Source organism: Rhodamnia argentea, chromosome 10 (genome assembly GCF_020921035.1).
Source record: "Rhodamnia argentea isolate NSW1041297 chromosome 10, ASM2092103v1, whole genome shotgun sequence".
In the NCBI taxonomy this organism is placed as follows: Eukaryota; Viridiplantae; Streptophyta; class Magnoliopsida; order Myrtales; family Myrtaceae; genus Rhodamnia; species Rhodamnia argentea.
This window is the reverse complement of record NC_063159.1, coordinates 3,405,422-3,429,670: the sequence shown is the minus strand read 5'-3', so window position 1 is coordinate 3,429,670 and position 24,249 is coordinate 3,405,422. Positions and strand designations below refer to the sequence as shown.

Sequence of the window (24,249 nt, the reverse complement as noted above, 5' to 3'; positions counted from 1 at the left end):
CAAGTCTGTTTATTTACTATATGCAAAAATTTATGTTTTTCCCCTTGCTATAGGGGAGAGACACCTGCATACAGAGCATCTAAAATAGTATAGAAGTATCTAGAAATACATCGAAAACAATGATTTGGAAAAGTTATGCACATTGAGGTACCATAATATTTTTGTAAGAACACTACGATATTAATTTCCCTCAATCCAAGATGAATGAAATTCCACTAGCATTTGAATAAGATTCTTATTCTATGTCAAGGTTTGACTTAACTAAAATTCGTCTTTCGAAGTTTGACGTTGGGTAATGTAACTGTGATTTTGTCTTGGAAAATCTTTAAAGAGGTATTTTCTTTTTGTTTCATCCAATTTTCTCATTATATGTGAAGATAATAATAAAAAAAAAAGGCAACTGATAATAAAGAGTTGACGGCGATACGTACAATAAAAATTAAAAATATTTTGTAAATTTTACTTGACAATTAATCCAAAAAAATGCTCGTCAATGTAGAAAAGAGCAAATCGGATGCCCATATTTCTAAATTTTATTTGAAAATTTCTCTCTTCGACGAAACTAATTTCTACAGAAAAAAATAAAAAAAAATAAAAGAAAAATCAGAGTACCTTTACTGTATATAGGATGCCCACAATAAATAAATAAATAAAACTGCAATATTCTTAATTATGGCAATTAGATCTTACATTAGCGTCACGCCCACAATAGAGTAATGACTACAAAAACAAGTGGAAGACTACTCGTCAATTAGCGTCACGCCCTCAATTATGCAAACATTTACTCAATGGAAAATCGAAAATAATGCTCCTTTTTCATTTTAATGTTGGAAAACTCTCACTCGTAACTCTTTTAATTAAAAAGATGCAGACGAAAGGGACAAACAAAAACTAATGTAGAAAAGAACAAAAAGGTAGGTGAAACCATTTGACTTCGTCCGAACATAATGCAAGTACAATTCCCCCGGTAGATGGTGGAAGCAACACAACCATACGCAATCAAAAGGCAACACCAAACTTTTGGAGTTAAAAGATGTTGGGAATAAAAGAAACAAAAGGGAAAAGAAATTACTGATTGCAAAACCGACTCTAGAATCGGATCGATCTTTCGTTCCAAGATTAATTGGGCCAGTTCTTAGTTCCACAAATGAGGAATTAACCCTTTTGGGTTCGATTTCACTTTTCAGATGAGAATCGACTCATCTTGAAATCGATTATCCCTATACAATAGTACGCATGAAGCAAATGAGAGTATCATCGCATAGAATCAAGTTGTTGGCATCATCATCGAACCAAGGTAAGAAGTAATCCTGTAACATCGGCAAAGCAATGAAGTCATAAGTGGTTGTTGTGTCATCATGATGAAAATGAAAGAGAGCGCGGAATTTCGAGGATTGAATGGAGCTCGTGAAGTTGATCGGATCATCGTATAAACCAACAGTCCTAGGAAGCCCAAAAGCTAAAGTCAAAGTGGACAGACATGTTGGGCCGGAAAGAAAGAAGATTTACATGCAAGATTCTCATGGTGGAGGTGGGCCTCTTCCCCATAATCATCCATGGGCCGCTCCTTCAATCTCAGCTCACCGTCTCGTAAACCAAAGCAATCAGACACGTCCATGGCGAAAAAGATCGTAACCCGCATCTGACCCACAACCGCAGAGCCCCGTCATCGTCTACATCCCTCGCAGTCCGGCCAAAAACACCAGAGGCAAAGGGTCGACCCCGCCACCATATTTCCCGGCGACCGCTTCTCGCTCCGATCACGTCTCAAGCTGCCAAACAAGGGAAGACGAAACGGATGTCGACCCTGCAAATGGCTCTCCTCGTCCCGACCCCTCCACAAACCCTCTGCTTCTCAAGAACCCTTGGTTCCCCGAACGCCCAGCTCTCCCTCCTCCGCACTGAGCTCTCCCACCTCTCCCTCCGGCAGACCCCCAGGACGACGCCAATCCGAATGGGCGGAGGGCCGAGGACCTTCCCGGGCGGCGTCTCCAAGTGGCAGTGGAAGCGCATGCAGAAAAACAAGGCCAAGCAGCTCCTCAAGGCTCGCCTCTCCCGCGAGCGCCAGATCTACGAGATGCGCAAGCGGGCCGAGCTCAAGGCCGCCGTCTCCGAGCTCGAGAGGCCGTGGGAGGCCGTCGAGAAGGCCCCGCGGCTGTTCTCCGTCAGCGCGGACGACCAGCTGAAGGTGCTCGCCGACCGGTTCCAGCGGCCCGGAGGGTTTGACATGTGGACCGATAGGGACGGGCCACAGGTGTTCGGCGGGGCGGAGACGGAACTTCCGTCCGCCAGGTTTTTCCCGAAAGGGGTTGTGCACAGTGTGAAGCCTTATGGGAGAATCGGTGATGGCAAAGACGACGACTTGGATGGCAGCTCGGTGGATAGAGGTGGCGAGGCAATAATAGCTCAACAGAATGGCGGTTACAGGGGGAGGAAATCTCGCCGGACACGCCAGAGGGGAACGATTGGCAAAGAGGGGTATTCGGGTTCCAAGTCGGTCGAATCGGATGGGGAGAATATGAGTTTTCAAGACTCTGCTGAATGGAATGGCGTGGTGGCGGTGAAGAACGAGAAGGAAGTCAGTGTTGGTTTGAGGAAGGGAGGTGATAGGAGGAGGGACCTTGGTAGGTCGAATCCGAAGGATTATAGGAGAGTTGGGATTGATCAGAAGAAGAGAGGTGAGAATTACTCCAGTCGAGCTCGTGGCAGTAGGATTGGTGAAATAATTAAGGGTTTGAAGAAGCCAAGGGATTCGTTTTCAGAAGCTTATGATATGAGTTTGCAGCAAGATGGAAGTTATGGGCTGTGAATTATCGATAGGTTGTACAACTTAAATTTTGGGCCTTAGGATATTGAAATTGGCAAGATATAAATTTTCTGCCAAGTAATAAGACTTGCATAATTGGCAATGGCGCTGAAGGATGGTCGTGCCGCCCTGTGATGGAAGAAATGTATCTGGAAGACGGTCAGGTAGAAATCACTCATCGCATTTGAGATGTAAAAATATAGTAGGCTTATTGTTGTTAGTCTTCTGCTTTTGTACATTGGCATTCTCATTTGTATATTGGATGCAATAGAATTGTCATAGGTTCGGAATCCAGGAGACCAGGAAACATTATGCACATCTGCATGGACATTACATGTCTGAACCAGCTTCATGACGCATCGAATATGATTTATCATGAGCTATGCAGACTGAAGATGACTTGTTTAAGCTAGCTGCTGAGATTTTCACTTTCGAATTGGTCTGTTATTAGCTTTACTCATCGACTGTTGTGGGGAATTTGCAAGAGAGAGCGTCCTTGATAGGCTTACATATTCTGTCGGTACATATGTTATTTCCTCATGAAGTTTGCCCAGTCTTGCCACTGGATTGGGTCCTACTTTCTCTCTTGTTCGTTTAAGGACAATATTGAGAGGAACAAAGATTTCAGTTTTTCCTTCGTCGCTTGGGCATAAGAACAGATTTGATAGATTTTTAGTCTATCCCCATTTTAGGTGCGACTGAACAAGATACCCACAAGGATCGGGATATGCTAGTATGGGACTTGGGAGGGAATGTAAGCATAGCCTTGTCAAGTTGTAGCTTTTCCGGCAAAATCAACCAAGTGTGTCCAGTTTTGTCTTGCGACAGCCAAATTTGCTTTCCGATTGCTCTGGAAATAGGAATGGTGATGGGTTGGGTTGACACGGTTATTACTTTGGCACAAGTCCTGAGCTTTTAAGAAATGTGATATTTCCTTCCTGCAACTTTGGTGCGTGAAGCCGTGAAGCCTTTTTGCCATCTGATTCAATTGCATGCCAACTAAATTCAGGTGACAGTTCTCATGTTTTAAGCTGTGCTAGGACTACATGGAACTACCATTGCTTACAATTCGACTTTCTGGCAATACGCCTTTCTGAAGAAGTCAATGAGCTGTGGAACATCTCTCACGTGAGCTTATTGTAGTGAATTACTAATCTGCAACTTTTTTCCTGTATTTCTTCTCATGGAGGCATCAGGCATGGATACAATTTTAGCTTCAGATTTCGTGATTTGCCATTGCAAATTCATTTCTCTTATTGTATTGTTAGTCTTGTCTCTTACTCTGCAATGAATCAAGGATGCAACCTCCACCTTTTTATCTGTCACTCGAATTACTTATTTTCTGAGCTTTTAAAGATTTCTGCTTTGGCCATCTCTTTGGGCATCTCATGTTTTTCGTCTTCTGTTGTGTGGCTGGGACGTGGGTTTCATGTTGTTGCTATCTATAGAGATGGAGATGATGATGCTCAAACGTTTTCTTTTCATTTTCTGAACATGTTTATCTGCTTCAATGAAGAAGCAGCACCATCGACAACAGGGACTATTTACTACAGTTTAGATTGGGAGAAATGATTTAATTTTTCCGAGCCGCCATCTTCATGCTGTTTCGACATTGCAAGTAGCCTTCATATGTTCTAGGGTACCCTGAAACTACATAGCTGGCCGGCCAAGTTGTGTTATCACTTTGTTCTTTTGTTAGTGTGTGGCCGATGCTTTCTTGGATCATTGGGTCGTAAATTCCTCATTGGTGATCACTTTTCATCTTGGTTACGATTACTTGGATTGTACAACGATTCGCATGGGAGCTTATTCGGATGTTGATGTTCTGGACCTGAGCTGAATATGAATACTGACGTAGTGTGGATTTTAGTTCCCTGCTTCAGTCAGATCAATCTTCACAGCTTAGGGTATGAACAGTTGAAGAAGATCTACATCTAAGGTAAGGCTCACAAGTTTGTGTTGCTGTGACCCATCATGAGTCGCTTTGATCAAAACTTGGTCCTCAACAGAAGCGCGCGTCTGCTGCTGCCGATCACATATGTCAGCATTACTCGCCCCACTCGTCCGGCTGCCACCTCCAACGCCACCATTGTCCCTTGTTCTTCTCCTCCTCCCTTCTTCATCCTCTCCCCCCTCGTTCTCTGAGCCTGCCCTTCTCCGTCGCCCCCATCAAACACCTCTGATCCTTCGACATCATCAGCCCACCCCTTGTCGCCCTCAAGTGGCTACACTCTCCAGAAAGAGGCACAAATGATCTCTCTCCACGGACCCCGGAAGATTTTCCCCTTTCAATTCTGGTCGCTAACTGCTAATCGGGAGCTAAAAAGAGCAGCTTTTCAGATTCGAAATTGGCGGCGATGGCCTCAGGAGGATTTGTCGGATAGGTGGTGTTGAGAACGCAAGAACGCAAGTCGGGTTGGATTTGTTAATGGCATCCCAGGGTCGATCAGGGAGTGACTTGAAAGCCAACTCGATGGCGACGTCGAGCTCGAGCTCAGGCAATGTGCTTGATCAATGCAGAGAATGGTCTTGCCTTTTTCTTTTATCTATTTTTTTTTTTCTATTTTCTACTTTTTTTATCCTCTTTTTTTGTCCTTTATAATTGTTCTGATTCATTTCTGATATGGCGCTGGGTGGACATCACATCAACGCTGCCACGTGTCTTGAGAAACTAATATAGTGTGCAATGCCATCCTTACTGAAATAAGACAAAAAAAAAAATCGATATGAGTGTGCTAATATTATACAAATAGAAAAATTTCAAATAAGCACATGAAATGCTCTCAATTTTTCAAATAAAGGCTCGAAGTGGTTATTGTTTTAAATAATGAACTCAAGTGCATTCATTGAATCAAATAAAGGTCTGAAGTGATGTTATGACTGTTTTAAATAAAGGTCCGATCTCACCACCGGGCCAGCTAATCAAATATTTCGGCCGATCAAGGGCACTTTTTTCAAAATACAATTTTAACTTAATTTTTAATTAGATTAAATCAAAAGTTAAAAAATCAAAGTAAAAAAAAAAAAGCAACAGATACAAGATATTTAAAACAATATCCACTTTAGACCTTTATTTGAAAAAAATGATAACATTTGAGGCATGGTGCGTTACATGAGTATGTTGCGGGGCATTTTTGCTTAGTTACCAATTACTTCATCAATCATGTGACACATGTCTAATTCATCTCTCAAATTATCGATTTCATTAGACCGGTCGTTTCGATTCGGTTCGGTTCTGGGATGAGACCAAACCGGATCGAAAATCGATCATTCTTATTTTTTTTGCGAAACAAACGAAATCTGAAATTATGACATGTTAAACGAAGCTTCAAGAAAAAGACATTTAAATGGTCTTTGAAGTTAATGATGAGAATACAAAAGGTCCACGAAGGTATCTTCGGCTTTAAGATTTAGACAACTCGATGAATCCATCCGACATATAAATGGGTGGAAACAAAATCAGACCCGAAATTATCATGAAATCTCGCATTTACGTCAAGTTCTATTCTAATAATTTCCAACTTCGTAAAAGCATCTCTAATAATTGAAAATGTTTTCCCGACCGTTGGTTGGCTCCCTCCAACGTTCCAAAATCAAGAGGACTTTCAATCGGTGGACCTGTCCAAGACAAAACGTTTCAATCTGCAATTAATTGTGAATGCAACTTTGTAGCACCGACACAACACGTAACACGATAAAACATGATACATCGACATGCGATTTAAAAAAAAAAATGGAGAATTCCGATACGTTGGAACACGTTTGTATATAATGTAGGTTTCTTCTTCTTTTTCAGATAAGGATTCACGATTAGTTTTTTTTTTTTAACTAGCCGAGTATATTAATTTTGGGGTGGATGGGTACATAACTAATAAATTTATATTTTGATCCCTAATTCATTGAAAATGCTTAAAATTGACCTGTGCGTATCAAGATGACGTGTTATGTATATCGAAATGTCGTATCGAGATGTTGTACTCGTATGTCGTTGACGTGTCTAGAGCACTAACCGCGCGCCGATCACATGTTGAAGTGTGTCAGAGCATCAAAGAGTATTGAACACGACACAAAAGCCTTCGAAGAATATCGGTGCTACATAAAATTGCAATTAATCAATAGTTTCGACTATGAAGGGCCAAATTGCAAAGCATTCACTTTGGCCGTAAAGGCGGGAAAAACACAAAAAACGCATTTGCCATTTCTCAAATTAACAAAAAGAAAGAAAGAAATGGGACTTAAATCAACTATACAAGAGATGCCAAGTGATTCTCGTCATCCTGTCCATTCCATTATCTCTTTCAACCATCAATTAAAACAAGAAAAATAAGGAAAAAATGATGACATAACGAGGGATAAAAAAACAAAAAAAATAGTCCCACCAAAAGAGATTATGCTATTAACTGCACCCAACGTGCCACGCTCGGCACGCCTTGGTTCACCGCGAACGCCATGTAATAACCGGGCGGCGCCACCGCCGTGTTTGGCGGCGCTGTGCACCTGATCCTGTACCGGCCATCGCCGTCGGGGATGGCTGACGTCACGGCCAATTTGACCAACCTCTGACCCTGGGAGAACGAGTGCGTCGCGAAGGGCGCGCTGTTCAAGTTCACATCCACGATACCCACCACCGGCAACTCGACGGACACGCACACGTCGAAGGCCTCCCCGTAACGGACCATGGCCGGAATTTCGTCCAGTGAGGGCCGAATGTTCGCCCGGTCAGCCGACAAGTACTCTGGGGAGAACGTCTCGATCCGCAGCTCGGTCGGGAATTCAGCGTTGAATTTGTAGAAGTAGTGCGGATTGCTCCCGGCGATCAGGACCCGCCCGTCCGGCAGCAGGTTGGCCGTGGAGTGGTACAATCTGGGGATAGTGCTTGGGTTCAGTGTCATGAACCGTAGCCCGGCGGGCTGATCGGGCCTGTAGAGGACCGGGAAGAGGCACGGGTCGGAGGCCAGCTCAAACCCCTGCGTACCGGCCTGAGCTCCGTTGACTATCAGGAAGTCGCCGGTCGGGAGCATTACCATGTCGCCCATTATCCGGCCGAACGGCATGTCCTCCAATTCCCACGAAGGCTCAGCCGCTGTCGCCACTATCCTGCCGCAGCTGCCGCGGGCCGGCGAGTCCGTGTTCCGCTCGATGAACGCACCGTAAGGGGCCCCGCCACAGACCACGATCACGGCAGTATCGTAGCCGGCCTCGAGGGCGAGCATCGCGGATGAGCCGGCCGAGGGATAGTTGCGCGGGCCGCCCTCCAGGGGCGGGTACTGGCGGACCACCCGAGCGAGCTTGTGGTCAAAGGAGACCGCCCTGTCGTTCGCGAAGACAAAGAGGTGGCCGTCGGGCAGCAAGTGGACGTACGGGTACAGATTGTCCATCTGCCTGTCCCCGGCGTCGGCGAGGAACGGGAAGAACACGGCTCCCCCCTCCCGCGGCGGGTAATACTCGACGGTGTTGGCTGCGCGGCCGCCGACGACGATCACCGACCCGTCAGGGAGGATCTGGTTCGTGCCATACCACCGGCCTTCGGAGAGCTCCGCATGGTCGAGCTCGACCCAGTCGCAGTCGCCGGCGGGGTCGCAGGGGGCGAAGCGGCGGATCTTGCGGAAGCCGTCGAGGTCGCCGCCTGTCTGGAGGAGGGAGCCGTCGGGGAGGAACTGGCCGGAGGAGCACCAGGTGTCGGTGAGGATGGTGAGGGGGCGGATCCGGTTGGTGGCGAGGTCGAGCACCGCGGAGTGAGCGTAGCAGTCGCGTTTGAGGGCTGCGTCGCGAGGGTCGAGCCGGCAGTGGCCGCGGGGGAGGCGGAGGCGGCTGGGGCCGATGTTGGTGCGGTCGAGGAGGACGACGGTGTTGAAGCGGGTGACGGCGGTGTGCATGGAGGCGATGCCCGCGTCCGCCACCAGCAGCTCCCACGTGCCTGGGAGGCCGGCGCGCGCGAAGGAGGCGAAATCGTCGAGGGAGACGGTTGTCAAGACGAGGAGGCTGAGGAGAAACCGCCATTGTTGTGAAGGTGAAGCGAAAGGCCCCATTGGAGAGAGAGAGAGACAGTGAAGAATGGGGGAAAAGTGAAGAGACCAGAGCGATGGGACGGGCAATTAGTGAGAACGAGTCGAAGATAGGAGTGAATCTGTGGGGCCCGTTGTGTATTACAGAGTTTTTTTTTTTGTTTGGTCAGAACATTACGTGATACCCAAAAAAAAAAAATTCAATTAGAAAAACAGGGAGAAGGTTCTGTGACGTATGTCTCTAGAGAGAGAGCGAGAGAGAGAGAGTCTTCGACGGTGAAACGGACGAAGGTTGTTGTTTTGTGGTGTGGGACGTACGCACGTGAACGTGACACGTAAGCAAGGGGTTGCCTACGTGTCATGGGTCCTTCCAGCCGTCCGGAAAGAGACGATCTTGGATGGATGCATCGGGTGCGTCCCGGGCTTTTGGATCGTGCGCATCGGGTACACACGTGGAGGTGACGTTTGGGCACGGGGTTTCCCACGTGTCGCGGCGGTTGGGAAGGTGGCTGACGTCAGCCAGGTGAAGAGAATTGAATGATCCGAGGCAGATAGAAAGTGGGATGTGAAATTCCTACCGCAAAAGCAAATTCTCGAGCTGATCTCGTTCTTTGGAATCATGGGAATCCCATTTTAAATCCACGTTGATCGAATGACTCACGCTTAACTAGGGCTTCTTCTATATATATATAAAAAAAAAAACAAGGGCTTCTAAAAATTTGTCTTAAATATGTCTAAATGAATCTTAGAGAATGATTTGAAGAATCTTAGATAATGAAATACTTTTATTCTTGAAAACAATTTATCGAATCACTATTTGGGTCTAGTTCCCGAATGAATCCATAAAATCAGTCACTGTACAACCTATGCTAACCTTCGTTTTGTGCGCATTACGCCCTCTCATCGCCTTCCTTCTCCTCTTGTGCCCCTCCGCCCATAGCATCATCGAGATCCTCGAGGGCTTCCCCGAGCACTCGCTCTTCAACTCCTACCTCCTGCTCTCGTTGACAAGTAAGCCCCTCTCCGTCATCAAGAATGCCCTTGCCATGCACGTCGTCCTCGACTGCTTCGACCCCTAGAAGCTCCATCAGTTCCTGAAGGGCTCCACCCTCTCCACCACTCTATACTAGATTAACGGGAATCCACCCTCCCCTGAAACGGCAAGCGAGGCTGCGACCTGAGAGCGAGTTACGAAAGAGACAAAGAGAGATTGCGAGAGAGAATGAGAGAGATGAGAGGAATTAATGGTTTTTTTGAGAGAATGCATGAGGACTGAGGAGTGTGAGAGCTGGAATTAAGGTTTTGAAAACATAAAATTTAAAAACATATATAACGATTCGGTCCCCACGTGGAATTGGGAACCGCCCAGAACAAGCCGATTCCTTCCTTTTCAATCGATTTTTGATCTGGTGCGGTTATTTTGCACACCACTAAGGAAAATGAACTCAAAACAAAAACCGAGGAAAACGAGTAAATCTTACCAATTGTCATTCTACTAAGAAAGGCTACCAAACTACAGGAATTAGAGGAGAGCGATTTTAGAAACCTTCCAACCTGAAACTTACTCATCGGAATAAGTTCCCTATCTTTTTTGGAGCCTAAAACTTACCATGCATATATCGGAACATGGAACCTACCATGTCACAGGTTTCGTGGTCTAATGATCACTATTTAATATTACAATTCACTGATCACAACTCATGTTTAGATACATGAATAATATGAAAACATTAACACCGTAAAAGTCTCAAATATGGATATCGCCAGCACTGGCGAGATTAACGGTTCTAGATAACACATTCATTATCGATCGCCATAGGATATAACATGATCATGCAATGACATAAAACAAAAAAAAAATACAAAGACTTGTTTAAGGTTTTAGGCTCCACTTATCAATCAGAACCGATTTCCTAATTTTTGAAACTTGAAATCTACTCTGCATACCTTGAAACTTGGAAGTTACATTGTTTTTGTCGGTTCAATTCTTTGGTTTCCAATTTTATCATGAACCATGCTCACCCTTAACAAATATTTCCTATGAAAGTTATTATCATTTCTTGCGGAAACTTAAAAGATCTAAAATAAACAGAACGCATATGACCTTTCTGTAATTAATTGGAAAATCTTATCTTTCTAGAAAAAAGGCAATTCTCAAAATATGTACTTATCCCAAAACTATTTTCCATAGTGCATTTCTCACCACTCAATTGTCGATAAAGTTGCTTGAATCGTTCCTCCCCTGTCCTAGTCACTTTTTAGTCTTTTAGCTCTCTTCTAAAATTCCCGAGTCTTGCAAAAGTTCCTCTCCCAATCTGGCTAAAAGCCTCGGCATATCGATTTGCTTCTCTAGACGTGAGCTCGATCGATCTTTGTCTGCTGGGACATCTGTTGAAGTTTGTTTGTTAAAACAAAAGCTGCCTTTTCAATTCCACATAAGATAGAAAGAAGAGTGCAAGTCTCTTTATTAGTTAGAAGGTCACAATAGTCTTTTAGAATAAAGAAATGAACAAGTGGGCTAGACCCCACTATACCCGCGTGCGTGTGCGCGATTTTGACGCACTTTGCACGCTTGCGCACCGCGGACGTAAATAAACCTTAATTATTATTATTATTTTTCCTTTTCGAAATCAATTCTTTTTATATTTATATTCTATATTATTAATTATGACTATTCAAACATGAACATTATGTCTCGAATGGCGGTTGTCACTTACGAACAGTTGTGTCTGAATGATTGTTATCACTCACGAACAGTCATGTTTGAATTGTAATGTTTCGAACATGAATTGATGCGATGTTTGAGACATGAATAAGTGCGATGTTTCAGACATGAATAGGTGCCTTCGTACATGGGCAATTTGGACACCAAGAGATGTGTTCTATTAGTGTTATATAAAGGACAATTTTGTTCAATTTCCGAGTCAACTTTTATTTCTTTCATTTTCTTTCAAAAGAGAGACAATCAATTTTCATTGTTTCGTAGAGAGTTTTAGGAGATTTAATGGAATTGCTATCCAAGAATCTCATCGCGACTTTGTTGTATCCCGAAAGGAATTTGCCAGAAACCCGTAGCAACTTTGTGGGGCAAATTGATCCTAAAAGAGAGTGATTACACGCCTCAAAGTCCGATCACATTGTTACTCCCTTTCATTAATTTATTCTTACAACACCTTCAACAACTTTATGGGATTATAGAGAGCTAGTTTTGATGAGTAACTTGTACCCGACAGACTTAATAATAGCGTGAATTACAGGTGATCCATCGTGCTTTCAATTAGTAATTTCACAAATGTTTTGATTATGAGCTATCCCCATTCTTCTCTATCAAAACCGTTCTTACTTTGTAACATTATCCTTAACCATCTAAAGTGACAGGTAGCTTAGTTTATCATAGGATGTTTGGCGAAAACAGTAATTTATTCCATCAACTTGTTGTCTTGATTATGACAAAAATGCCTTTGTCTCGGTGCGTCTGAATGTTTCTATATTGTCAGGAGAGGCGCATTGGATGTCATTTTCCAAGCACAAAGGCAAGTGGTTAGAGCACTTTGGAATCCAGGGAATGAAGAAAGACTTCTTATTTACCAAATATGCCTTTGTCACAACATTCCATTCACTTTTTCTTGGCCGTACAGAATATCTTTCTTACAAATTGATCACAGCTCAATTTTTAATTGGACCCCGAAATCGAAAGTTCAAAAAAAGATGATCCCACTCGCTTTGGGGCAAGGGATTACATTGATCAAATTTTTTAAAATTCTGGGATTAAATTGATAAAAAAAAATTGTGAATACGATGTTAAACATTGCGTAAAGTTCAGGGACTAATATAATTACCCCTTTCCAAATCAATTACCGGAAATTTTGCTTTTCGGTTGCAAACTTTGTAATAAAGCTAGCAATTGTGCTGAGATGCTGTCCACGTAACAACGACATGGCTTTTGAAAAGTTGGCACGTGTTCTCGATATAATCCACTCGCTGGAAAACCGACGAATGCTTCAATTGCAAAGATATAAAAATTTAGGATAGGTTTGTTTCGCTAAAAATCAATAATTTGTCGGACATTTTCCTAATTTTGAAGATCTCTATCACTTTTTTTTTTTTTTTTTGGTCATAAGATAAACTTCATTACTAACTCACGGATGAAAGACATTAAGTTCAGAATCAAAACACAATAAATCCCATAGTGGGCGAGGGGGCATAGACAGCCAATTCTTGGGGAGAGCATTCCTTCTGTGAGCTTTCGCAATCCAATCCACGGCTTGATTTTTCCCACGGTCCTCATGAACTATTGAGACACCAGCGAGTTGGGCCAAGAGCTGTTTACTATCTTCCAAGATGGGCTTCGCATTCCATGGGCAGATAACTTGGTCTGATAAGCACTCTTTAACTGATACGCTATCAGTACTAACTATTACCTTCAGATCAGATGAGTGTACTTCTCGTGTCTTCGCTATCCTCGACAGAGCCTCACGAACAGCTAGGGCTTCGGTCTCCAGAGCAGATCCAGCTTCAACTTTCCCGGCGAAGCCGTCAATAATTAGTCCATCGGAGTCCCTGCAGATACCAGCTATCGATCCCTCCAAGGCATCGCTGATCCAAGATCCGTCAACGTTATATTTCATGGTCCCCTTCTCCGGGGAAACCCATCGGACAGGTGACTCATTCTTGCCTTTCTTGCGATTTTTCACGAGTGGGTTCCATCTCCTGAAAAGAAATTGGTCTGCTTCTGCATCTTCTGAATAGGTTCTCGGACATGGCTTCAGCCCTTGGAAGACCAGGTTATTGCGGCCCTTCCAGATCCGCCAAAGTATTCCAGCGAAAAGCTCGTTCGACAGTGAAGTAGAGTCCGAGGTAAGTATCTGTGAGATCCACCTTTCGATTCTGGTAATTTTTCGAGGAGAGGAGTTAATACTGAACTGAGAATCTGTCCATACCGATTTGGTGCCTTCGCAGAGGATGAACAAGTGTTCCAATGTTTCTGGTGCTCGACCACAAACAGGGCACAGTGGGTCAGGTACAATATTTCTCTTAAAGAGATTTTCTTTCGTGGGGAGGGCATTGTTGCATATGCTCCACAAGAAAAACTTGATCTTTGGGTAAGTGTGCAATAGCCAAATTGAATTCCACAACTTTCTGGGAGGCTGGTAAGATGAGGATGCGTGGTTACTGTTATTGATAAAAACTCCTGAGTGGACTTTGTTGTACCCACTTTTAACTGAATATTCCCCAGAGCCATTGCCAGTCCATATTAATTTGTCTTTCGTCATGTTGGAACTGAGTGGAATAGCTAGGATCTCCCTTTTCAGGTTTTCATCAAAAAAATTTGTCAATTTCTGATCATCCCATTGTTTGGACTCCTGATCTATCAATTCAGCTACAAATTGAGGCTCTCCTTGGTTTCCTGGCCCTCCAATGCAGCCCCGCTGCAACCATTTGTCTTCTCTAATTCTAATACTAGATCCGTCTCCCACTGACCATTTCACATCTTGTTTTATAGTCTCTCTGCCCACAAGTATGCTTTGCCACCCCCACGATGGTCTAGATCCTTTGTTTGCATTTAAAAACTTCCCTTCTGGGAAATAAATCCCTTTCATTAGTTGACTCCAAAGGGCCGAAGGGGATTGTAAGAGTCTCCAGGCTTGTTTCCCTAACATGGCTTTGTTGAAAGTAACAAGGTCTTTAAAACCTAATCCTCCTCTGTCCTTCCTGCTTTTCAGCACCTCCCACTTCTTCCAATGGATCCCTGTGTTTGCCTTATTATGATTCCACCAAAATGATGCAATTCTTTGTTCAATCGATTTACAGATCGATATGGCAATCTTGAAAATGGACATTGCATATTGCAGTAATGCTTGCACCACTGTTTTAATCAGAATCTCCTTTCCGGCTTTTGTTATCAGCTTTTCCTTCCACCCCTCAAGCTTCATATTCACCCTTGCTAGGACCCAGGCGAACATCTCTTTCTTAGAGTTTCCCCAATCCGATGGAATGCCAAGGTATTTTCCAGTTTTTTCAATGATCGGCACTCTCAATTCAGCTGCCATATTCACTTTCAGTTGCTGTGGGCAGCACCTACTGAAGAAAACTCCCGACTTGTTCAAGTTAATTGATTGACCCGAGGCGAAGCAATACTGGTTCAACACATTTGCCAAGTTTTGGCATTCTCTAATAGTCCCATCAAGGAAGAATATCGCATCATCAGCAAATAACAAATGCGAAAGTGATGGGCAGAACCTGTTTAATCGTATTCCTTTCACAGAGCCGTCCTCGAGTGCTTTTTTTATGAGCATTGAGAGTACATTGGCTAGGATAATGAACAGATATGGAGACAAAGGATCCCCTTGTCTAATGCCCCGAGTAGGCTTGAAAGCTTGAAGGGGTTCCCCATTCACTTTAACCCTAAATGTGACAGAAGATATACACTTCTTCACCAAAGAAACCCAGCGATCACTAAAACCCATCTTTTCCATGCAAGCACACAAAAAGTCCCATTCCACTCGATCATATGCTTTCTGCATATCAAGTTTAAGCACCGCCTGAAACTTCCTTTTCCTCTTCCTAATTCTGAGTTGGTGCAATACTTCTTGGACTATCAAAATATTATCTTGAATTTGTCTGCCACTGACAAAAGCACTTTGCTCACAAGCTATAAGTTCAGGAAGCCAAGGTTTTAGTCGATTAGCCATCACCTTTGATATGATCTTGTAACTGAAATTACATAGACTTATGGGTCTATACTGTGTAATATTTTCTGGGTTGGCCACTTTGGGAATAATGACAATATGAGTTTCGTTAAGGGAGGGATCAAGGATACCTGAGGTAAAGAATCTGTCTACAGTTCTGAATACCTCCTGTTTGACGACCTCCCAGTGATGGCGGTAGAACTGCCCATTAATTCCATCCGGTCCAGGAGCCTTTGTGGCTCCCATTTGGAAAACCGCTTCTTTCACCTCCTCCATTGTGACTGGTCCCAACAAGGCATTATTCATTTGCTCGCCAACTACACAAGTACACTGGTCAAGCACAGGTTGGAAATTTCTCGAACCAATTGACTCATAAAGGGATTGTTAGAAATGCCCAATGTGTTCCTTTAGCATGGTGGGCTCCCTACACCAATTCTGATCATCAATCTTTAACATTAAAATTTTGTTTCGCTGCCTTCTTTGAACTGTGGTAGCATGAAAGTATCTCGTATTTCTGTCCCCCCACTTTAACCACGATATTCTTGATCTCATAGCCCAATACATCTCTTCTTGTCTCCAATATTTCTCTATTTGCTCTTTTATCCGCTGGGTTTCTTCTTTTCTCGAGTTTCCATCCATTCTATTAGACAATTCAGTAAGCTCTCTTTTCAGCCTTTGGACTTCTAGAAATGCATTGGAAAATTTGCACTTGCTCCATCTTGCCAAAGCATCAGTAACTTTGCATATTCTATTTGCTAGGTTCAGCCGAGAGTTTTGCTGATGATCCCACACCCCCTTAACCAGAGAAAATGAGTTAAAAAACATTTTCATTTTTGAAAAAAAATTGCATCGCAATCTATTGAGCTCTTCTGCTTAGTAAATGGATCATTTTCTCTAATTCAGATGAAACTTCGTACGTATAAGTCCCGAGAAATCTTCTGAAGCATGTGTAATCAAACACCCTTGCGCACAATCTCGAAATCTCTAACCCATCCTTATTCTCTTGCTATACTTACCTGTTTAAATTGCTAATTGGACAATCACTTTATGAATAACTATTGTGATTACCAATGAGCGGTCATGGTCGTAACGGCTCGAACCGTCCTCATCCTTGAATGGACGAGTTCCTCGATTTCTAAGACTCGGCTGCGGAGCTCAAGCATCAATCTCCCGACTACGATGAGACGAAAGCTCAGGATGCCTTGGCTATTGTTGTGGACTTAAAATGACAACCTTCGATTTTGTTGTGTGACGGCTGAAGCAAATTGCGTTTTAGAGAAAGAGAAATTTACGTCTTTTTGCATGGTTTCATAGCTGCCTATCGATTTAGATAACAATGTTTGTCGTGACCTGCTTTTTTTTCCCCCATAGGTCCAATAGGTTTAGAGGTATTGCTTCTCAGTTTAGACGCGGACGCTCTCTAGTCCTACTTTGCGTGACATTGGATTTTCATTTTCATGATTAGCAACCTAAACAGTTACTAGAAATCGCTACTAGCCTATTGAAGTCGGCTAGAAACCAATTGACACGTGAGAGTGTCGCCTCAATTCCTACGCAATCAAAGCATCGAGGATCGGAAACTTGTTTATATTAGTTATCTAATGAGCGCTCTTTCAGTATTTAACCAGTTAATCTTCCTAAGATGGCCATACAATCTGCTTATCATTCAAAGCCTATAAGTATCAAACTAGTGCTAGATGACCACGCATAATATTTTTCTATCATTTTCGCGTAATTACCATCTTAATCCTTACCCTAACTCTAGGAATGCGATTAACAGACGATTTTATCGAAATTAAGTGATGTAAATAAACATTAAAGCATTTAAAGCATCTAACAACTGATTGAAAAGTAGACATGCAGGCCAATCGGTATAAGTTGCAATCTCGAATATTGAACCCGAGACATGATCGGGTGTACAAAAATCAAACTAGACCGGACATCGGTCGACCACCTAAACAAGAGCCTAAAAATGCTAATTAGGAAAGGGCTTTAAAAATCATTTTCCAATTTTATTCAAATTGTTTGGAAGTTTTTAATTCAAAATACCAAAACGGCGACGTTGCTTAAGTTCTGTCAAACTTCGTGGCCACAAGGCGAAACGACATCATCACTTGAGTCTTCACCCGTGAGCCAAACGACGTTGCATTCAGCCTCTGCCTAAATGATGTCCCATGGCTCACTTGAGAAGACCTCAGAACGGCGTCGCTTTGCCTCGCCTCCACAACCCTAGGACGATGTCCTCTTCTCCTTTGCCTGGAACGACATTTGCCTCACCTCGGCCTGGCGGACCCACTCCGGCCCAGCCCCGACCTGGCTCTACTACCAGAACGACTTCGTCCACCTCGAGCGCACGCCGGACTCTAGACCCAGTCCAACCCGACTCCCGACCCAGCTCCGGCACAAAACACCGTCGAGTCCACCTCGCGCCCGCGAACTCAGTTTGACCGGACGACCCAACCTCGAACCCGACCCGTCTCTACTTTGCTCAAAATGAGTGCTCTCGCACACAGGGCCTCGTCGGGGCTTCAATGTGATCATTAGAGCTCCGGCGGCCTCCGATCGACCTACCCAAAGCTTCTGCGAGCTCCTGTGACTTCTTGCCACATTTGGGGAGCCTCCAATCACTGCTGTTGGTCTGGCCAACCCCCCCATAGTCCTTCCCGAGGTCTGCTGCGAACAACCGTGGTTCATCGATCGACTAATCACCCAAAGAGGACATCCAGCAGCAAAACAAGCATAGGTAGGAATAACAAAGCCAAAACAAACACAAATAGGTGCAAAACGCACCACAATTGAGCACAAAGGCTCGTGGGTACAACCACAAGCATTTCGTCGAGCAGGTACGAGCGCGAGTAAAACGAGAAACAAACGGTTGGCCAAGATAAACCAAACTATTCCCGACCACCAAGATAGCTTAGACAAGGTTTGTAGCAGTTAAACTGCCGGGTGAACTAGGCCGGAGCTCGCTAGACCGAGGACTAAAGGTCTCGGCCTGGCGAGCCTCCTCGGCTAAACAGAGCAGACTATGAGGGAGGGGGTACCTACCTGTTTCAAGACTTGAATACGACGGAAGATGGCTGAAGGACGACGACGAGCGATAGAAATGAATCCCCCACTCCGGCGAAGTCGGCTTCCCTTCCTTTCTGGCCTATTTCTCTCGGTCACCTCAAGCTTCTTGAGAACGCCAAGGTCAGAATCTCCCTCTCTCTCCTCCCTAGCTTGGTTATATAGACTCAGGTAAATATCCCCAACAGATTTCTCCCATCCGCTCGCTCGTTTCACGGACAAAAATCGTCCCCGTCGACGCCTTGATCCGGTTGCCCTGTTCCTGTTCTGCGCGTGAAGGAAGAGGAAGGAGGAGCAGACGCGGGTCGGGCTTCTTCCCCGTCGCGGAGAGCTAGGCCTGCTAGTTTGCGGGCCCAATTAAAATAAAATGAAACACAGCTGGGAAAAAGCGCGGATCCGGTCAACTCGGCCCGATTAGACTAGTTTTTTCTTCTTCCTTTTTCTTGTTTTAATTATTTTTCATTTATTCAAAAATATAATTTCTATTTTTCTAATCTACAATAAAAATTATTCAAAAATCTAATTTTTATTTTTCTAATTAGCAATAAAACAATAACAATGGCAAATTCCAATTTGGGCACTTTCCTATTTTAAGCCTTAAAGGAAAAAAAAAAAAAAAATTCAAACAGAACCGACAAAATTAGGTGTCAACTATGTTGATATAGAAAAATTTATAATCATCGTATTTCTGTGAATTCCGTCCTAAACCTTTCAATTGGACCAATTTAGTCTTAAATATTTTGACAATTTGCTAATGTAGTCTATCCGGCTAATTTTGGTCGGAACATACCGACATGGACGCGAGTCCTTCTACGCTGTAGACTGGCGTTGACATGGATGGTGTTACAATTTCTAAATATATTTTTAAAAATATTTTATCTTATTTTTTTCATTTTTCTTTATTTTTTTTCAATTTTGGTTGGCAAGGGCCATAATGCTTTTGTAGCCAATGGCAAGGGGCTCGCTGCCCTTAGCCCCTTGCATGATCTGTGAGGGGTGACGGCCTCACCCAAATTAGGTGAGGGTCATTGGCCCACAGTTGGAAAAAAAAGGAAGAAAAGAATTGTAGTTGTATTTCTCTGATATCAATTGTACACGTATAAGTGTGTACTTATAGTACAAAAAAAGAGATTAGAAAAGATACACACGATATTGTCTTCCTATTTTATCGCCGGAATATTCTAACAATATTCCATCGCAAATAGATTGTATCAATTAGAATTACAATCATATCAAATCAAATCCTTTCTCCAACACTCCCCCTCAAGTGGGCTGTTTGTTTATGTCGAAGATGCCTAGCTTGCTTAGCAAATATGTTTGTTGTCTCTGACACAATGGCTTAGCGAAGATGTTCGCAGGCTGTTCCGTAGATCTAATTCCTCAAGTTATGACTATTTTGTCCCGAATATTTTCTCGAGTGGAGTAGCAATTGACTTTTATGTGTTTCGTTCTTTCATGAAAGATTGGATTTGCTACTAGCTTGAGTGTTGCATCATTCTCACGAAATAATTTGCTTGCTCCATCAACCTATACGCCAAGATTTGAAAGTAAAGTACATATCCAAACCATTTCGTAAATAGGTTTTGCCATAGCTCGGTACTCTGATTCCGCTGATGGGAACGAGACGGTTGATTGCTTCTTTGTCTTCCATGAAATTAAGGATCTTCCCAAGTTAATACAAAAACCCGTAATGGATCTTCCGGTCATTGGGTAAGTAGCATAATCTATATCACAATAGGCCATCATCTTCATGTTGCAATCATGAGATAAAAGAATTCCAAGTCCTGGACATCAGTTTAAATATTTTAAGACCTTTAGTGCCGCATTCATTTGATACTGTTTCGGGCTATGCATGAATTGGCTAAGTATCCATACTGCATAATATATATCTAGCTTGGTCATGGTGAGATAAATCAGTTTTCCAATGGGTCGCTGGTATCTTGATGGATTCTTAAGTAATGGATCTTGACCAGGAAATGAAGATGTACTCATATCATATTCAAGCGTAGTTAGCTTGACATTTTGTTCAATAGGTATGACAGCTAGCTTGCATCTTAATAATCCTACCTCTGATATGATTTTTAAGATGACCGGCCGAGGCATGTTCCTTTGTCGGCTCGACCTATTTTAATACCAAGAAAATACTTGGGAGGTCCCAAATCTTTGATATGGAAGGTAGAATGCAGAAATTCTTTAAATTTTCCAACCACGAAATCATCATTCCACATAATGAGTATTGTCAACATATATTAGCAACTAGATTGACGAAGTACCTTTGGTCCATGTGAACAAGGCATAATCATGCTTGGAGTGTTGAAAGCCTGCATTTATAAGTGCGGTAGTATATTTGGCATACCACTGTCGGGAGGGTTGTTTAAGTCCATACAGGGATTTACAGAGACGACATACCCGAGACTCACCCTGTCTCTATGAACCCCATGGAAGTTCCATGTAAATTTCTTTGTCTAGGTCACCATGAAAAATGCATTATGGACATCCATTTGATGTAATTCTCAATTACGAAATGCAGCAATTATCGGAAAAGAACGAACAATGACTTCCTTAGCAACGGGAGAAAAAGTTTCATGGTAGTCAAAACTCTCTCGTTGCGTGAATCCCTTAGCAACAAGTCAAGCCTTATAGTGCTCAATGGAACCCTTAGCCTTGTATTTAATTTTAGAAACCCATTTACAGCCAATTGGTTTTCTATAAGGAGGTAGAGAAACAATATCCAAAATATGATTTTTGATGGGAGCATTTAATTCAACCTTCATAGCTTGTTGATAGCGTAGAACACCTACTGCTTCCTCATAAGAAGAAGGCTCCTATTTTTAGGAGATGCGACTAATGCAATATATGTGTTCTGACGATAGTCGACTAAATGAAACATACGATGATAAAGGATAATGTGTAACTGATGAACCCAATGTGGGACAGATGTAGTCCTTGGTCCATGCAGGGGACGAACATGTCTCCCAGATTGTCGAGGTAGTTTAGTGATCATCTGCTCGGGAATCGGTGAAGAGGATTCATGAATATGTAGCTGCTCGGGAGCTGGCAAAAAGATCCACTAATATTTAAATGTGAGGATGAAGCAGGTGAATTGTCCTCTTCAAGGGAAGATATTAAAGATTCGAATTCGCGATTAGCCGACATAGACTGTGTGGTCTGATGCAATGATGGCATACCGTGAATTCATAGATAGATCTTCTTCTAATAAGAACTACTGAAGACTTGATGTTGATATGGACGACTCAGATGAAGACGTTATCTCTCGGAAGGGAAGCTTATCTTCATGAAAAATAACATCTCGGTTAACAAGAAACCGACCTATAGATATCTCCATAAAATGATGGCCTTTTTGTAGGGAAGGATACCCCATGAAAATACATCGAAGAGCATGGGGACCCAATTTGTCTTGAGAGTACACAGTTGTCACATAACATAAACAACCAAAAACTCTGAGGTGTGCAATATCAGACTGTTTTTCGAAGACCATCTCAAATGACATTCAACCTTCAAGAATTCGAGTTGGCATGTGATTGATTAAATAGGCTGCCGTGATCACACAATCACCCCCAAAAGTTTCCAGAAATAGGAGTTTGATATTTGAGTGCTCGGGCTACTTCTAGGAGATGTTGATGTTTGCGCTTAACAACTCCATTTTGCTGAGGAGTGTAAATGCAAGAGCTTTTGTGAAGTATCCCATGATAGGATAAAAAATATTTGCATTCAATAGTAAAAAATTTGCGCCCATTATCTGTGTGAATTCTTCGAACAGATTTATCGAATTGATTCCTAAACAAAGATAAGAAATTTGACAGATGGGAAAAGGTTTGACTTTTGGATTGCATGAGAAAAACCCAAGTGACACGAGTGTAATCATCCACGATGGTAAGAAAGAAACAAGATCCATCGCGATGTGGAGTGTGATAAGGACCTCAGATATCTACATAAATTAAAGAGAAAGCATTAGTAGTCCGAGATGTACTGGTTGGAAATGGTGCTCGCAATTGTTTTTTCCAAAGGGCAAATTGTACAATTTGGATGAGGAAAACAACCATTATGCCCCAAACGATGGTGAGAAAGAAGGATTTTATTACTAGAGGAAGCGTTACCTGAACTGCTCTTATTTAATGAATCAAACACTCTAGAAAAACTAATCCAAAAATAAAGTCCTTGTGCAATCCTACTCAAGCCCATCGGTTTACTAGTCGATTGATCCTGAAAAAAATAATTTTCAGAATTGAAGTTGACATGGCAGGAATCATCCTTGCAGACTTTGGATACGGATATGAGGTTGAACTTGAATTCGGGAATATATCGAACGTTTTTAAGAGTAATGTTTAGGCTAGGATGAACTGTACCATCATTTGTGACATGAGTGACATTCCCATTGGGAAGACGTATAGATACGGAAGATTGGGGTTTTTTTTTTATGAACATTAGATAAATAATGCTCATTGCAAATTACGTGGTCACTAGCGCTCGAATCAATTATCCATGTGTCAATTGAAGTAATATTGGTCTTATAGAATGAAGTACCTGAAAAACCTGAAGCTTTACCGGTATTCTTCAATTGACTTAGTGCCTTCATAATATGTTGATATTGGTCTTGGGTTATTGTCTGATGAGCCTTATCAGTTCCATGTGCTGTAGATAAACAAAAAACTCTTTCTCTTTTCTTTTTTCTTTATCAGTTAGTTTACCACGTAATTTCCAGCACGTGTCGATGGTGTGGTGTGGGCGCTTGCAATATTCGCAGTATTTACCTTTTGCCATAGTATGCTGCCCACCCGCTTTCTATGATGACATTGTGTGCGTGAATCATTGGATGATCCAAAAATTTAGGCTGACGTGGCCTCATGGGAGCCCCTCGATTCGGCCATATAAAAAGGTGAATAAGAGCCGTCCGATCTTTGCTTTTGATCCGGCTCGTTTATTCGCAACCCTTTAGGGTTTGCGGTCTCTTCTACCTCCCATGGTGTGACCCGAAGCTCTGAGCTCGCTGTGGCAGCCTAATTTTGTCATGAGCTTGTTGCGACGAGCCCGCTGGTGCGGCGAGAGTTATACTCTCTCCGACTTTGACATATTCCGTTGTTGCAAGGTACTGGTTCTCCTCTTGGATGGCCAACTGGTAAATTTGGCCGAGCAGTAGTACGGGTTCCATGGTGAGGATCTGTGAGCGAAAAGATGCACAACTTTCGTTTATAATTAGAAGGAAACGAGTTACCTTCTCATGTTCTTTGATTTCTCGATATTATTTGAGCATTGTCTCTAGTCCTAGGAGCTATTCCTCGGCTGCTTCGAGCTCATTCCACAGGGCCAAGAGCCGGTTAAAGCAAGCAGTGACCGATAGGTTCCCTTGCTTCAATACTGCCAAGGCCTGGGTGAGCGACAAAAGTTAGCTCGATCGAGCTTACCATACATCTCACGGATGTTATCCCAAAAATGATCGAGTCTTTGGTTGGTAGTAGTCCGACCGCGACCTCAAGTGTTAAACAATTTCCAACCCAAGTATGAATGAGTTGGTTGCATGTCCGCCAGTATCGTTGCAATCGCTCGTCAATTGGGAACGGGATGGTTCCATTGAGGAAACCATCCTTCTCCTTTGTCACTAGGGCTCGTCGAAGATCCCTAGCCCAAGTAATACAGTGGTTTGGTCCGACGAGCTATAGAC

General features: G+C 43.0%; 2 protein-coding genes and 1 long non-coding RNA gene across 3 annotated transcripts; 2 read left to right on the top strand and 1 right to left on the bottom strand.

Moving 5' to 3' along the window:
• Positions 1-1,543: 1,543 nt before the first annotated feature.
• LOC115742044 lies at positions 1,544-4,368 on the top strand. Its single transcript, XM_030676124.2, has 2 exons — positions 1,544-2,970; positions 3,816-4,368. Exon 1 carries the CDS (start codon positions 1,799-1,801, stop codon positions 2,807-2,809), a length of 1,011 nt encoding a protein of 336 aa, XP_030531984.1. The 5' UTR covers positions 1,544-1,798; the 3' UTR covers positions 2,810-2,970; positions 3,816-4,368.
• A 2,791-nt stretch (positions 4,369-7,159) lies between these two features.
• LOC115742051 (aldehyde oxidase GLOX) lies at positions 7,160-8,888 on the bottom strand. Its single transcript, XM_030676135.2, has one exon. It carries the CDS (start codon positions 8,833-8,835, stop codon positions 7,195-7,197), a length of 1,641 nt encoding a protein of 546 aa, XP_030531995.1. The 5' UTR covers positions 8,836-8,888; the 3' UTR covers positions 7,160-7,194.
• Positions 8,889-13,457: 4,569 nt separating this feature from the next.
• Positions 13,458-14,131, top strand: LOC125312613. The gene is made up of 2 exons (XR_007196668.1): positions 13,458-13,668; positions 13,771-14,131. It is a non-coding gene; the product is annotated as an uncharacterized LOC125312613 (long non-coding RNA).
• The last annotated feature ends 10,118 nt before the right edge of the window (positions 14,132-24,249 follow it).